The sequence below is a fragment of the Schistosoma haematobium genome, chromosome 5, assembly GCF_000699445.3.
Source record: "Schistosoma haematobium chromosome 5, whole genome shotgun sequence".
In the NCBI taxonomy this organism is placed as follows: Eukaryota; Metazoa; Platyhelminthes; class Trematoda; order Strigeidida; family Schistosomatidae; genus Schistosoma; species Schistosoma haematobium.
The window spans coordinates 15,008,743-15,024,954 of record NC_067200.1 but is presented as its reverse complement, the minus strand read 5'-3'; the positions used below and the strand labels follow the sequence as shown (position 1 = coordinate 15,024,954).

The 16,212-nt window shown below is 33.7% G+C and overlaps 1 protein-coding gene across 2 annotated transcripts; it reads right to left on the bottom strand.

Moving 5' to 3' along the window:
- Nucleotides 1-1,073: 1,073 nt before the first annotated feature.
- On the bottom strand, nt 1,074-12,181 carry MS3_00009226 (uncharacterized protein; the record flags this gene model as incomplete). Of its 2 annotated transcripts, XM_012938338.3 has the most annotated exons (6): nt 1,074-3,600; nt 5,269-5,688; nt 7,454-8,686; nt 11,396-11,635; nt 11,668-11,883; nt 11,907-12,050. In XM_012938338.3, the coding sequence occupies 6 exons, from the start codon at nt 12,048-12,050 to the stop codon at nt 3,448-3,450; spliced, it is 2,406 nt and encodes an 801-aa protein (XP_012793792.2). In that variant the 3' UTR covers nt 1,074-3,447. The 2 variants fall into 2 exon arrangements, with proteins under 2 accessions (XP_012793792.2, XP_051064973.1); XM_051217557.1 differs by adding an exon at nt 11,285-11,363 and having other exon boundaries at nt 1,074-7,998; nt 11,668-11,873; nt 11,912-12,181.
- Nucleotides 12,182-16,212: the final 4,031 nt, after the last annotated feature.

Genomic DNA, 16,212 nt, shown 5'->3' with positions numbered 1-16,212 from the left:
GCACTATGAGGTAAGCCGTAACTTGTAATCGTGAATGGAAACGGAAACGAGGAATGTCAAAACCACACTGACTTGTGAATTGTAAGCAGACATGAAAAGGATGAATAGTAGTTGGGAATAACTGTAAAGGATTGCTGAGGACAGAGTTGGATGGAGAATGTTGGTGGTTGGTTTATGTTTCTCCACGAAAGGCAACAGGCGTAAGTAAGTAAGTAATTAACATTGATAACACATGTAAATAAAAATGTTATTGAAATTAACCCATATTTTCATCTTGTACTTTTTTGATAAATGTTTGTCATCACCAATTTTAATTATTAGTGTGTTCATTCTATCTCCATTATTGACTATTAAATTGAAAATTAAAAGATATGATAGATTAATATCATGAAATCATTGGATTCGGAAATATGAACTATAAGATTTTGACCTAGTGGTTCACAGATAACACATTTGTTATAAGGTCTGACAGTAATACCTGTAAGAATGGGAATCAGTCATTATCAACGTAGAATCTGGAAAATATGTCCGTTGACCCGAGTCGCAACACCAATTTATCACAACAAGATGAAATTAAAAAGATAAGTGGCAGAGGATTTGAGATAATTTAGTACCAATGAGATTGGTTGAACACTAAGAATCTAGTTTAAAGTATCGAGTAAAAAGGTATGTATTAAAAACATTGGAACCTAATGTCTGGAGGAAGATAGGCATTAAATGGATCCGCAACATTTTGACTGATTCTAAACCATGCCGTACAGCATCACCAACTAGTAATGGTTATCCACAGACCAACAGTCATTGACTTTATGGACTGATGACATGTTTTTGTTTGGTGACCACTAGATTTCTTACAAATTTCTCCTAAACCATTTGACTTCACCTACTGAGGTAGGCAATGTTTAGAGACATGTATGACGTATCCCAACAACCTCACACTCATCAATTGATTTGTGATACATAATCAGTACTCTGTCCCTGATTTAAGCACTTATCACCCAGTCGTTCCAAGGGACACAAATAGTGTTTAGGAGAAAAGATGTAGGTGGACGTCCCAATATTCGTAAAAAGTAGCTGTCTAGTGCTCATATCTTTAAATGTTGCCTGATTAGTTAAAAACTTGGTTATTAATTGTACACCTGATCAAAATTATTTGATCAAATTTTAATCAAATGAAAAATTTACACCTCCTATTGATCTAAAAACTATTCACATGAGATTGAAATAATGTTTTATAGATTGAGTTGTTCATCTAGTGAGTTTATGCTAGTAATGTTAACCAGGAAGATAATGAAAACTTCATAATTAAACTACCGAAAACAGAGAACACAGGATCGACAGTATTTTAAACCATTAAAACTAAATTGTTCCTTGAATAAGAAAAAACCATACTATTGAATGAGACATTGAAACCATTTGATTTTTGTTGCTGAGTTTGCCTTACATATTATCTATATCTAATGTGTAAAAATGAAAGTTGGTGAAGACTAACAGGCTAGTTGCAACAAATATTTACTAATTGAAAAATATAAATTCTATGATTGTTCTTAAAAGTATTATTAATAATATGTTACAGTTTAACGGTGCTTTTCAACTCTCTAGTAAACAAGCAAACTTGAATTGTATTTCATGACTGGAATGGAAATGATTTCTTGATGATAAAGTTAATTCATATAATAATAACAAAGTTAATTAGTGATGAAGAAAATGAATGTATAGTAAATAAATTTACTCCCTCCTTTGCTTCACTAAGTTCAGAACTATCAGAAAACAATACAAATAATCTCTAACAGTAAGTATCCTCGACTACTAAATATTAGATCCCTTTTAAAACTTTTTACATGGTAAAGTATGCACATATATAATGCATTGAAAATCTTATTCTATTGAATTGTAGATTCGCTTAACACGCTTGTAATAATATTAATTGTTACTAATCTCTTGAATTGTTAGCTCATGCTTCTCTCTAACTGTTCTCTCTTCAAAATTCTCTTATAGACACATTACTCCATATACTTATACCCATAATACATAATGTATTTATCTCTGATTAAATTAAACTAAAATCTAACAAAAACTGAATGTTCTACATGAATTCATTTTATTTGATAACCATAAAAAGCATAATTTAATTTTATTATATTCAATGAATTTACATACATATATTAACCTAATATAGTCTAGTTTATAGAAAGAATAATGATTATGTAATAATAATAATAATAATAATAATAATAATAATAATAATAATAATAGTAATAATTTTAAAAAAATTAATGTTAAAGTTCATAAATATGAAATAATAGAAAAATAAATGAAAAGGAAATCATTAATTTGACATTTGTATATATCTGTACATTTAGATGAAATGTAGATTCAGTTTTGCTTTTTTGTTGTATGTGTGTGTGTGTCAAACAAAGGAATCATCATCAAATGAAAAAGCCAAGAAAAATAGAGACAGAGAGGGAATCAAGAAAGATGAACATCACCAGTTACACCAATGTTTATACAATAATTGCAGCAAATATTTAACCATAAAAAGAAAGGTAATAAATTAATTGTTACCATTATGAGAAATTGATTATGTTTAGTATAAATAAGAGAACAATGCCTAGTATGAAATGATAAGAAAGAAAAAACGAATAATAAGATTTAGCCAGTTAAAAGAGATAAATAAATAAGTAAACCTGACATATATATGGAGAGAGAGATATATATATATGTAAATAGATAGATATACATCAGATTGTTTTGCTGAAGTTCTTCAAAGCTATTGCATAACATAAGCTTTTGTTTAGATCAACAAGGAAAGCACAAAAATGTGACGAAATCATACTAAAGAATTATATGACAAGATGTAGCACAGTATCATTGTGTTGCATACATACAGATGAATATATATGAAGAACCAATAATTATATTATGTCAAACTGTTAAATTACAAATTCTTTATGAAAAACTTTAGTTTATTGTTTCGTGGAGCTTAGTATAAAACACTAAAGATCCTTTCTTTCAAGTCATATAAATAATAATAATAATACAATTTTTACTCTCTTGTTGTATTCTTAATAAGTTCAGAGCACCATCCATTTATTGATGGAAAAATCAATCCTACAAAAACCGTGTACCTTTTTCATTGATAAATGCTAAGGATAAATATGAATATCAAGAAATTGGATAAGTCAAATTACGAAAATCAATACTGGAATTTAATAAATTTCACCTATTAAAATTGCAGGATATAAATTGTCAATCTGTAAATATCAACACATAGTTCACAATATACATAGAATGAGAGTTTTAACAATAAAGATCAAAGGCTGTCAAATGTCAGTAAATTAAAGATGACAATTAGGAATTAAATGTTACTTATAAATAAAAATACTGAACAAAATAGTAAGAAATAAATTAGATACATAAATATAAATATATGCGCATAAATCTGTATCACAGGTCAAAACTATCACTTCGTACTGTTCTGGTAGAACTGTTCGATCGAGAAATACATGAGCCAGCACAATTGTACGATGGTTCAAATTGTAAATAGCTAATAATTCTACGTGGAAGATCTAACTGTTCAAGGTATTCATCTTTGCAGAGCTAAAAAAAATAAAAGAAATACTACATTCACATGCACACCAATATATCATGATTGAAACTGAAAGCAATGAAACTCTCGGCTGCACAAAAGTCCAATAAACTGACAGGAAAGTAATATTCATGAACCGATTCATCAGATGAAAATTCATTGGGAATTAGTTAACATTTTTCGTCACCGTTTACATAACAAGTAAATGTTTGTGCATACGAAGTTAGTGTAACTATCTGACTGCTCACATTGAAGCATGTGAAGCGAGGCTAAAACTTGCTTCCAACGAGTTGGAAAACTGATGCCTCAAAAAACACTAAGCTCTACGAATAGTATCACATATTAGACCAAAAAATTGAAATGAAAAGTGAAATGTAAAATTAATGTCAGTAAATCATAACTGTTAACAATTGAAAACAGATGTATTGACGCCATGGATCCTGTTGTCTAAGCAAATTCCTAGTGCTTTTTAACTCTATTAAACAGTGTAATTTTGAACCTCTGCTCAACTAATTCAGTTTCAGCATTTAGGTAGTATTGTTGACCGCTGCTAAAAGTGTAATTTAAAATTGAATATACGAGTCCATGTTTAATAAAGAGATAGCAACGATTCTCATTTACAACTACTACTATAAAATATATCATGACAGACAGATTTGCATTAATCCATTCTCTTCATAAATTTATATCTAATAAATCAACAACAAAAAAACACTCAATTTATCATGGAACTTTAATTATCATTTATCAATACCTTATACATAATTGTTACGCATCGATTTTGAAGTTGGATATCCCCCATGGGATGTAATTGGAGAATTTACTTACAAATGTTACTTTGATTCTCGGTACCTCAACCCCAACGTCTCCAACCACTAGTCACATTTATTGCGAGGACCTCAAGGAGCAATTCTGTACCTACCAACATAGCATTCACAATATAACTAAACGTGTTGGTTTGGTTGACCTTAGCTTTCAATTCCCTACTCTTACTCCAATATTCCGAGTCAAGGTAGGCACTGACTTGGCATACATATCTCGATCACTTCAGCCGATGAAGATTAGCATTATTACCAACTGATTTAATATCTTTGCCAAATACCCTGAATCTAATTGCAACATTCCTCACTGGACTCTAATATACGCGCGTAATGACTCAAAGACAATAATGATCAAATGATAATAGCTCATGAATGCCCTTTATATTTAAAGATCATGTTTCTGACATAAATTAAAACAAAGCAGACAACTGTGCAGTATACTGACCCCTTCGTTGGTGGATGGATATCTCGCCTACATTACAGTGACCCATATTGATGACCTTTCCAAATCCGTGTCGACATTTCATGAGACCTCAGCTCACTAAAGTTAATGAGGTCCTTACAAGATAAGTAGAATGATTAAGACTTCCAATTATTTTAATCCCAAATATTAGTCTAGACGTTAAGGTAGATCAGTCATACACCAGCATTTCGCATTAGGAATTATAGTCAGTTCGTTTATTCACTTAAAAACTATTAAAAGCTAAATAAGCATTTTCCTATATATCCACTTCATATGATAAATATTCACTCGACAGGGTACTAAGTATGGTTATAATATGCAGGGTAATTTGTGTTCGAACTCAAACGGATATAGTGAACTAAACATAACAAAAAATATCTGAAGTATTTCCTTACTTGACGAATTCGTTGTCTCACTAATGCCTGTAGTTTTGGTGGCGGAGGTAGTTGATAAACCAGAAGCACATCAATTTGTACCGTTGAATTTACCACTGAAGTACCAGCAGAAGTAACAACAACACCACTACTATTACTGGTACGTGTGGATACTGTGGCAGTACAACTACTTGAGGAATTACACTGAGTTCCAATAAAAGAAGATTCAAAGGAAACAGCCATTGGACGATAGGAAGAAACACTTAACTCTAAACTTGAACAACCAGTCATTTGTCGAAATGGTGAACTTCCGGAAGACAAGCGAACTTTTGACAATGGAGATGGTAATGATGTAGATAGATGATGACTCAAATTAAGGTTTCTTGGTTGAATAAACAAACAGGTTGGAGATATAAACGGTTGTTGCTTCTTGAATTCAGTCTAAAATAACACAAAAAGACGGGTTTCTATGGGAGTATTAAAGTAGTTATGTAAAAAAAACTTTAAATATAATGTCTTGAAAATACGACAATAACTTTTATATGCATGTTAATACCTCGATACCACAACTGCTTTCCGTTCTAGCCCCAATTACTGCAAAAGAAAATCCTTCAAGCAAGATTTATCGATAGAGATCAAAGAAGATTGGTTTAAGCAAATAATACATGTGTATAAATGAGCTTACAAATACATCGGAGAAAGGGTAAAGATTTAACACACTGAAAGACTCAAGGACAGAAGAAAACAGCTCAATTTGGTCATGGTAGACAAAAAAGGATGGAGAGGAAAGGAATATTGAAACTTAAAAAGTAACAAAATAAGTAGTTACTAACTTGTTCCCTGGGGGTGTAAAATAGCCCAACAAAGTAATATTTCCCTAGACAGAATAACCGAGAACAGTTAAAGTAGAAGTCAGTCAGTTATCTACCTCTCAACTATAAGTTTCAATCCAGAATAATTCATTCTCTAATTAAATCAATACCAATTATTAGAAACAAACTTTATTCTTTCATACTGAATTATTCTGCAATACTACAACTAGCAAAGATAACAATAATGCTCAATAAACAAATGTAGTTTAATTTTATTCTTGGAAATCACGTAAATAAAATCTAATTTATTGTGGATATGTTTATCAAGTTAACAACTACAAGAAACCACCAAGAATGTTTCATACAGTCTTTTTTAATCAATTTAAGAAGAATAAAAGCACAAATTTGAGCAGTGGAATAACACGAACTCATTTTACTTCATTTCGCTTCCTATTTAACTTACAACCTGAAATTAAAATTTTAAATAAGGTCTATCATATTTATAGAAGTTAAGTTGGTTGGAATTTGATGTAATAACATATCAGTATGGTACAGTAAATATTCTAATAGAGTTGAAAAGGACGAGTAAAATGTTACAACTATTCTAGAACTCCGATCATGCTAAGAGTAAAAGACTGTCAGGCTAAAACTAAGTAATTATGTAGTTGCGCAATGGAACACAGAATAACGATAAATGAGGATGGTATGAATTAAATTTAATCATACATATAATCCGAAAAAAATAAATGAGATGAAAGAATAAAAACCCAAGAAGATAGGGCACGCGTGCTACTTTCTCCCTGTCATTACTTATGAGTTATGTCATTCATCATCTACAGTCACTAATCATGAGTATTACCTGAGGCCTAAGTAGGAACTCTCTATGTGGATGAACTAGTGTTAGGGCTGATCACTTCTACCTGGGTGTACAGAAGAACAAGATATACCGGTGTGGAAGATGCTTACCACAGTATGTTTTTACATGAAAACTAGTTCAATTATACAACAAATAACGCAGGTAGAAAGTCCGTTATGGGTCATTCAAGAAATTTAAAACTGTTTACAGATGAGTCTAGATATTTTACAATTCATTGCAATACTAGACTAAAAATAAACTAATATTCAAGCAAATTAATAAAAATCAACCACTATAGAAAATTTTTGGGCTTAAAGTATGGACTAATAAAGTAGACAGATAATTGCAAACAGTTTTTAAAAATTATACTTTAGAAATACGAAGAAATCATTTTACACATAGATCTTATGTCACTACAAAGTAGTTACACTTCGCATAGGATACTGCAGTTGTAAGATTCAGATGATAAATGTATCTACTTCTTAGTGAAAATGTGAAAATAACAACAATAGTAACGAAACAATAATAGTTGACTTACGCGTTTTATAGAATTTTCTTTGCTGGTTTCTTGACTAGCACTTTTGTTAATCACGCATTGTGAATTAGAACAGCCTTCTACACTTATAAATGGAACGGAGTGCCTTAAAGATACAGGAAGCGTCTTACAGCTGGAAAACAGGTATTCACGTGAATTATTACTGGCGTTCTGATTACTAGTACTATTATAATATCCCACTGCTTGTCGTGTAATTAAAGCTATCCTTGATCCACAACGGCTCATTACGGGTAGGTAATTGGTAGGACATGTGTGAATTGGGCATACTGATCGATCAAATCTCAAAATTCTTAACCTTTCTAATGTATCAGAATTGAAAATAGTAAGCCACAAAGTGGTGCAACCAGGCAGTGTGGGAGCCAACATTGGGGATGTACTATTATTTTTTGGATTGTAACGTGTATTTGATTCAATACACTGTGTTGAAACCAAGTTCTTTTGCTGAGTTCGACCACTTTCAGTTCCGTTGTTTGTTGGTCGGCCTGAACTTAAGGGGTTGCAAATATCATCTGAGTAACCAGATACATCTGGTAATAAAGAATTCACAGAATGGTTAATATTACCAATGGCAGAACATCGACAGGTTCGAGACTCTGTGGTGATTGTAAATAAAAAATAGCCATCTCTTGAATAAAATATGCTCATAATATGTGGAAAAACATGACTGAATGAGTTCGGACTGGGTAAACCACCTACATGGTTAGCATCTGATGATCGTCTTCGTCTTGTCGGTTCTCTACACGTAGCATTGTTTATAAAAGGTGAACCGTGACGATTTGAAGGAGACCAAGAACAAAGTTTGTTAGTTGATGTTAAACACTCCCATGTTGGAAGTTTTACCAAACTTATAGTAGCCTGTATTCCTGGGACCCAGTTGGAAGACACTTTGTGAGAGTTTGGTCCATGTGGAAAGTCCACGTTAGTTATTGCTATGCGTGAATTTACAAATCGTGGATCAAAAGCAAACAACACCTGAGAAGAACGAGCTGGACCTAGTTGAAGTTGATTCTCATTTTGTACATTCCCTCTAAAGTTTGCAGTTACTGAGTTGGATGTTGATAAAATATCGTACGACGGCCGAATATTTGACTCTCTATTATTTTCCTGATATGGGCCTAATGGCAGACGGAAACTGTTTAATGGCACTTCATCGTAATTAGAAGAATTAGCTAATGGAAGTTCAGAAATAAGTTCACTATTTCGTAAGTTGTACAGCTGGAACGACAATGAAAAAATACATCAAAAACAAAGTAAATAATCATAGTATTATTATTTTCACATTACAACGAATTTCAGCTAATTAAGTTAGATTACTCAGAGAGAATGTGGATGACATTTAACATTTAAAAATGTATAAAGACCCAAATTTTCATGAGACAACACAGGGAGGATAAATCAACAGATGAAATAGAGCATTGAAAGTGAAAAGTGTCTTCCAAACAAGTACCAAATACCTATTTGTACGAAAAAAAGGCTGTTTTTAGATAACATTTGCACGCTGAGTCAAGCAGACGTTCAACGTAATGTATCATTCAACCATCTCATGTTTACTTCATAAACCGGTTTACAATTCTTAATAAAGACTATGCTTAAAATTAGTGTTTACTAATCTTTGTTCTCTGTGTAGATATAATTCATCTGTCTGAGTGAATCATTTGATCTCATCTTTTTCATATAAAACTATTAAATTATTACTTATGATTTATTCCATCGTTAGTAAATAATGATAATCATCTAAATACAGAGCACAAACTGTGTTATAATACGACGAAACTCTTCAGTTTTTCTCATCAAAATATTTACAAAGCCAACCAGTTTTTTATACTGTAGTGTCTCATGTGTTTTAAAAGAAAATAATTGGGTGAAAACAATGAAAATCATCTTAGAAATTCAAAAGTCTTAAAATACCTTTAAGCTAAAAACCAAACTTTTAACAAACGCATAATACCAGATGAATATTTTACTAATAAACCATATAAAAAACCTTTTATTTTGATTTAGTTTTATGTGAACAGCTGAATTTTTTAGCGCATTCTCAAACTACATGAAATAAAGCCGATATTTATAAAACAATTGCAGATAGCAAACAGCTCTTCTAACATGAAATTCTTCTTAAACTTCATGAGACCCAACGTATTAACATAAGGTGATACCAGAGATAAACTTTATATAAGTCTTAATAAATAGTTCATTCTTAAATTACTATAAAAAGAGAACAGTGGCTGACTTGACTTGTACGAAAACTTTAACAGCCTAAACTCTGAAAAGAAAAAAATGGAGCACAACTGAGTTACTTTACTATAAAACAGCTAAACCATGAATATATGTTGCACTTAATATAAGTTCCTCCCAATATTTAAACAGAACTCAAATACCAGTGTCATTAAATCAGCTACTAAACCCACACCTAATCATAATCTTCTTATTTTAAAGAGTTGGGCATTTTATATTTATTTCAGAAACTACTTGACAGAACGGTAATTATTAAATGAAACTTAAAAATATGTTGGAATAAACGGGACTTACCAGCTATTATGCTTCGGTAAGTAAACGGTGAATGACGAATCATGAAAAATAATGATTCCCACGTTTTTTGAAAACAAATACAAGGAAGAATGATAAACAATAGTTACACATCTGAATAGATGAGTGTCACTATGTGTAAACCATTCATTTAGCACTTAAGTCACCTACAAAGGTGAAATTTCCAAATAGAATTCCATTATAAAAGTCTCCATTGAGAAGGCAATCAAAAACCGTCATTGGATGTTTGTTTTAAGCATGGATAAATGTTTTTCTACTACCTCGAAATGATTTTGAAGGGATGAATTATCTTAATCTTTTATAGTACCATCTGTTCCAAATCCTAAGCGTGTACACATGATTTGTTACTTAGTCAAAAAATTAAAAAGATTAGCACGCAGAAACTATAAGTGATCATTGTTACATGTATAGACCACACCTGTAAAAGCCATGTTAGACATGTAAGACAATAACATTCCAAGAGTGCTTAAGATGTGTTAACATAGTTAGAATTGTAAAACATTACCGTTCCTAACGTTCCATTTAACTTTTAGTTTTCTATTTTTGAGTTTGACTGACCAGTAACTGATCGTTTCTTGATTACTAAGAGACTATTTACATCACTATGCATGTCATTCGTCAGCTATGCAACTATTCTACATTCCCTAATAAATAACAGATTCGGGTGACAATAGTAGGATGAATGTTCTAAGTATTAAATAGTATACAGAAGTGAATATTGTAATGAAACAAACGGAGGGTAATATGGATAACTGTGAAATTTTAAATTTAAACTTTTACGTTCTTAAACTAAGTAGTGTCCCGAAAACAACTTTAGTTTAAACATACGCATGTAGTAGTCATCATAGCAAAACTAGTAATCAAAGCACTAGAAAGTATCCATGTTTATGGTAATATTGCCAGATAGAAGACAAACTTAGGTTAATCAGAAGAATCCGTTTATTTTTTGATTGGCACTTAAATATTCACCAAGCATCCTATACGATCGTGAGTGTTTGCAAGTTTCGAGTTTATGCAGTTAACAGATAGTATTATTAGTAAGCTGTTTAAACCTTGACTATACGTCTATATGTATGAGTAGCATAAGGACAATCAACCGTCAAGCTTCAATTATTTTTAAATTCAACATAATACGATATCATTTCTCTGGAGCCTGAGTTTTAGGTGACAGTTACTCCACTTGAAAATATTGATTTAAATAAATCCTCACCCCTCATCAAGAATATACACATATATTTGTCAAAATATGTAAAGAAAATACTGACATACAAAAATGAAAAGCCATTAGAACTGTCCGTAGAATATAACGTGAAAATAACTGCAGCACAAATCTTCTACAATCAAGGTACTAAACACTAAGAAGTGTAACTGATTACATACCTTGAGTATATAAACTCTCCTATTTCTCGACCAAGGGAGTCTAATTAGACAATAAGTTCCATCGGGTGATATTTTTCCTATGGTTGATTCAGGACTAAAGAGAACCGTTTGCCGACCAAAAGAACCAAGGAATTTATTAATCCTTAAGTCAACTAATGCAAACTGAGTTATCATATCTCGTGCCAAATGAACAACTGCCAATCCACTGTGAATGTCTAACACCGATTTGAAGTGTAAATTCTAAAAGTAGTTCTTAACTAAAATTCAAGTACCTGAATGGAAGATAAATGAGCAGGTATGTGATTATACTCGAAATGTTCAGCCATTTTTGTATATTCTCTTCGCTTTCTCAGTGAGAAAACAGAACACGATTTTCGAAAATTCACAATATTTTGCCTAGTTAGACAAAATGCCGATGTGCAATCATGAGGCAGTTGATAGGTACACACCATCACCTTGTCTGAGAAGTTGAAAAGTTCTAAACATGCCTTATGAGTAAAATATATATCACGTTACCCCGGTGAGATTTTTTCCATAACTCCAGAGTGCATTGGTGAATTATTCTTCCAGGTGAAACAGGCGCAAAGAAACACAAATTTGGTGTGTTACAGTTAGCTTTGCTTGTTTGACCAATTTTGCTTTCCTCAAGACCCATCACGAGTGATAGCTCATGATCTACGTGAAATAGAGCGCGGACAATTCAGACAAAACGGTATACTAATGACCTTACAAAGCAGTTTGCATAGTACGACTTTCAATTCCCAATAAAACTTTACTGAGCTGACAAAGTGTTAAACAATCTTTAACACAAACTTTAAATTTTTTAAACTATGTGGTTCTGTTTAAGCAATAAAGTGGATCGTGAATATGCTGTTTAACATATTCGTTTTATAATAGATGTTACGATATTTTGCTTCCTAATCTTCATTCTAGCTCAAAATATATCCAGTCTAACTTGTGGCATACATTCCACGTCACAAGTGATAATCACTTCCTTGTTCCCAAGCTACATATATAATAGTTTGACATGGACATTAATTCATTTGGTTTGGTCAAATCAAATCAAACTAAGAATCTCTTCTAATAACGAATAGATCGATCTGGTTTCTTTTAGATCATTAGCACTCCAGCAATTCAGCGACGAAGACCTGTTCTCCAATCTTCAGTGTATCACACCTGGAATCTAGAGACTGTTCCAACCAGTCGAACCTTCACTTATATGCTCCTGGTCCAGAAAAACTAAGTCTCCCTCTAGAAGCTATAAGTATCGGGGTGGATTTCGACCTTGAAATGCAACAACAGATTCATGGAATATATGCTCGATATCCGTTGTGAGATCTATTGGTTGTCAGTGTACCATAACAAGGCAAAATTCTGAGCTCCATGTAGAATTGCTTTAGTGGGGTGACCTGAACTGTTCAGTACATCACATATAATGACTATTCCACCTCAAGATGGCAAAAATCGTTCGAATTGTTCAGAACATCTAATAAGTCAGTAAAGTTATCCATTGTTGAAAGAAGTGAGGTGTGACGCAGTCCTAAGTTGTGTATTTTTAGCGTCATTGTTTTCTGTCAACAAGATTCCTAGGCTGCATTCCGTTAGAAAGTCTCGATTTGATGCTTGGTTGATATTTCAGTGACTAACGTTCCAGTTAATGAGCTTATTGCCACCCACACAATGTGAATCATGATGGATCAAATGTCCTTGAGTGTTTTGTCATTACGAGATGCTCATCTGGCACATCCTTTCCTTCTGACACTGCCTGCTGTAGCAATCATCGGTTAAACCTAGAAAAACTGGGGATCACCATCACTATCAACGCCAAATATCTGCAATGCTCACACATAGAAGGTTCTATTCCCCAGATTATTAGAATTAAGAGATGAGGAAAAGACAAACGAGTACTTAGCAATAAGAACAATTCAGATGATAAAAGAGTTGTTAGATCGAGGGATGAGGCGAAAAATACAGACTTCAGGTTGATCAGCCTTACTTTTTCCAGTAGTCAAGTACAAAGTCACTGGCTATTGGAAGTCAAAGATACTTTGATGAACAGTAGTGAGAGGAGTATTGCAGTATGTCAGAATTTGACATCACATACATTAAATTGTGTTGCTTAAGTAAGAAATCAATGACTTTGATATGGGAACATAGAGTATGATTCTGTCAGCATAACATAGGTAGCTCAGAAGAGAGAATAGACTCGTGGTTAGGGAACTTTGAGGACACAACACCTACTCATACAGGGCTTGAAAATCTACTAGAGTTGGGTTGTCTTGTTTTAAGATGAAGTCAATAAATGCTAATAGAAGGAATATGCAGCTTCCTTACACGCAAAATAGAACAGAGAACAGCTTGCCTGATTTATTTGGACGTTGGGATGTCTATAGTATGAATAATTACTCATATTCACGATCTTCATTCAACAATCACTGAATCATCACAGTACTGAGGATGACTTTCAAAAAGGCTGTTCGACAAACAACTTAGAGCGGTAATCAAAGCACTAGAATACTTGAGGATAGGGTCTAACACACGTTAAGACAATTGTGGGAAGCAACAACGGCAGGGAAGTCTACACGCGTATAATCAAATCATTTTCCAAATTACTTATGTTCAAGCACCCCTGGGCAGCAGATTCAACTACATATTCGATCGAACACACTGTTGTATTATCAGGCACGTCGCATTCCATTTCATAGAAGTGAATAATATAGCTACGTGAGGAACTTCCCTCCACGTGTCGATAAACAATGAGAAACCATGAAGCGAAGTATTATGAATGCCACCTAGGGCGATTTCGCTACAATAACATTCAGATCAGGTAAAGGAAGCCCATTACAGAAAAACTATATCAAGTGTCTGGTTCATGCAAGAAGATAAGGACGCAACAGACGAAGAATTATAACAAGGTTTTTTCAATCATAATCCGTAATTCAGCATGCGATATTTGAACGATCTGCTGTGACCATAAAATGCCGGTTCATGTAATGTTCCTTGGTTTCGCATAAGCCTTTGACACAATACTTCATGTACTTCTCATAGCAAAGTTTGAAGAGATGGGATAAACTAGTCCATTTTTATTCTGGCTCCGTAACTACCTAGACAACAGGATGTTTTGTGCCAAGGTAAATAGAGTGCTGCAGGGTCTCATCATAAGGAGCTTCACAGGAAATAATCTTATATTCACTTATGTTCCTGATCCTTGTTGATGACCTTTTAGATATAATTGCGCCGGTGGCACAACAGCATGCAAATAATGAGATAGTCTGAAGGTTCATAAAACATGAAAAGGATTCATTTGACCTCGAGAAGAACCTTATAACAATCGAGGAATGGACAGTAGACAACGGGTTAAAACTTGAATTGTTGAAATTTCATGTCCTGAACATTCAGCCTCGTTTGACACAAAGTACTTAAACTCCCCATAGGAATTCACCTACGATTATCTCTCCAGAGATTGATCTCGGGCTTTTAACCACAAACAGACTATATACCAGTTCAAGATTACTCGGAAGATCTAGCCAAGGCAAACGAAACTCTTCACTTCATGTGTAGACAGCTTGGAGCAACCAATTCAGAGTTGTTCCTAACACTGTTCAAAACTCACACATAGCCTCATCTTGAAGTCCACAACGTTGTTGTGCCTTCTCTTTTCAAAACGGATATAAATTTCACCAACCACACACCGAAACGAGTAACCAAGTGAGTGATAGGGCTTAATCCTAAATCTTACGTGGATAGACTTCAGCATCTGAGATTATCCTCACCGAGCTATAGTAGAATAAGGGATGATCTGGTGATGGCATACAGCACATCAAATATACAAATCTCACGAGCATATTGCCAGAACTTTGTCATCACGCTCTTTGAGGCCACCCTCGAAAGACTGCAAATCAAAAAGCCAACACCCAGGTACGCTCTCACACTCTCTCACTGCGCGTTGCTCCCATTTGAGATGCTATGCTAGCCGAGGTGACCAAGGAGCCCTCAATGGATAGCTTTAAGAGGAGATTTCACAGACACAAGCACACTCATGGATTACCATCCTCCTTTTGGGTAAGCTGTGTTTGATTCATGTCTGATTACTTATCACAGTTATCGTTGCCGCAATCAGTAAACACTTCCAATCTCTCTTATCATCATCTCCGTTTCCCCTCTTATTCTTTCGATTCCGTCTATTACATATTACCAATTGATACAATTATCTACTTGTTCCTGAGACAATCATTTCTTAGCACTTGAATTATCTCTTTATCATCTCCAAATTGTAACCAATCAACTTCCTCTCTGATAATGTGATAGATGCTGGTACTTAGAAATCCCACTACCCTTGGATAATTGGACTCATTCAACTACATGACATGCAAATCCAAAAATAATTACTAAAGAAGATAGAATTAGGGCTAGACTACCACACATTCGACACGACCAAGTACTGTACCGAAACCGTAGCAAAACAACAAGAAGAAAGTAGGTTTATACAAGCTAGTAACAAAGATTTTGGATATTGTGCCTTGGCTTAGCGAATGTGAGAACATCACGCTGAGTAATGTTGCAAAATTGAATCCGCTTTCCTCAGTATAGTAGAATGGACCATACTCGGTTAATGAGAAGTGTTCTTGTTTAGGTGCTGCGGTTTCCGACACAAGTACATTTCACCTGTCAGGGTATGGCCTATTCCGCTATATTATGGGAAGCCGTTTCAATCCAGGCAACACAATTACCAAGCCGAGGCACATCACCAGAAAACTGGAAGTTGGCTCACATTATAATGATTTTCAAAGGAGGTCAACGAAGCGGACCGTCAGGCT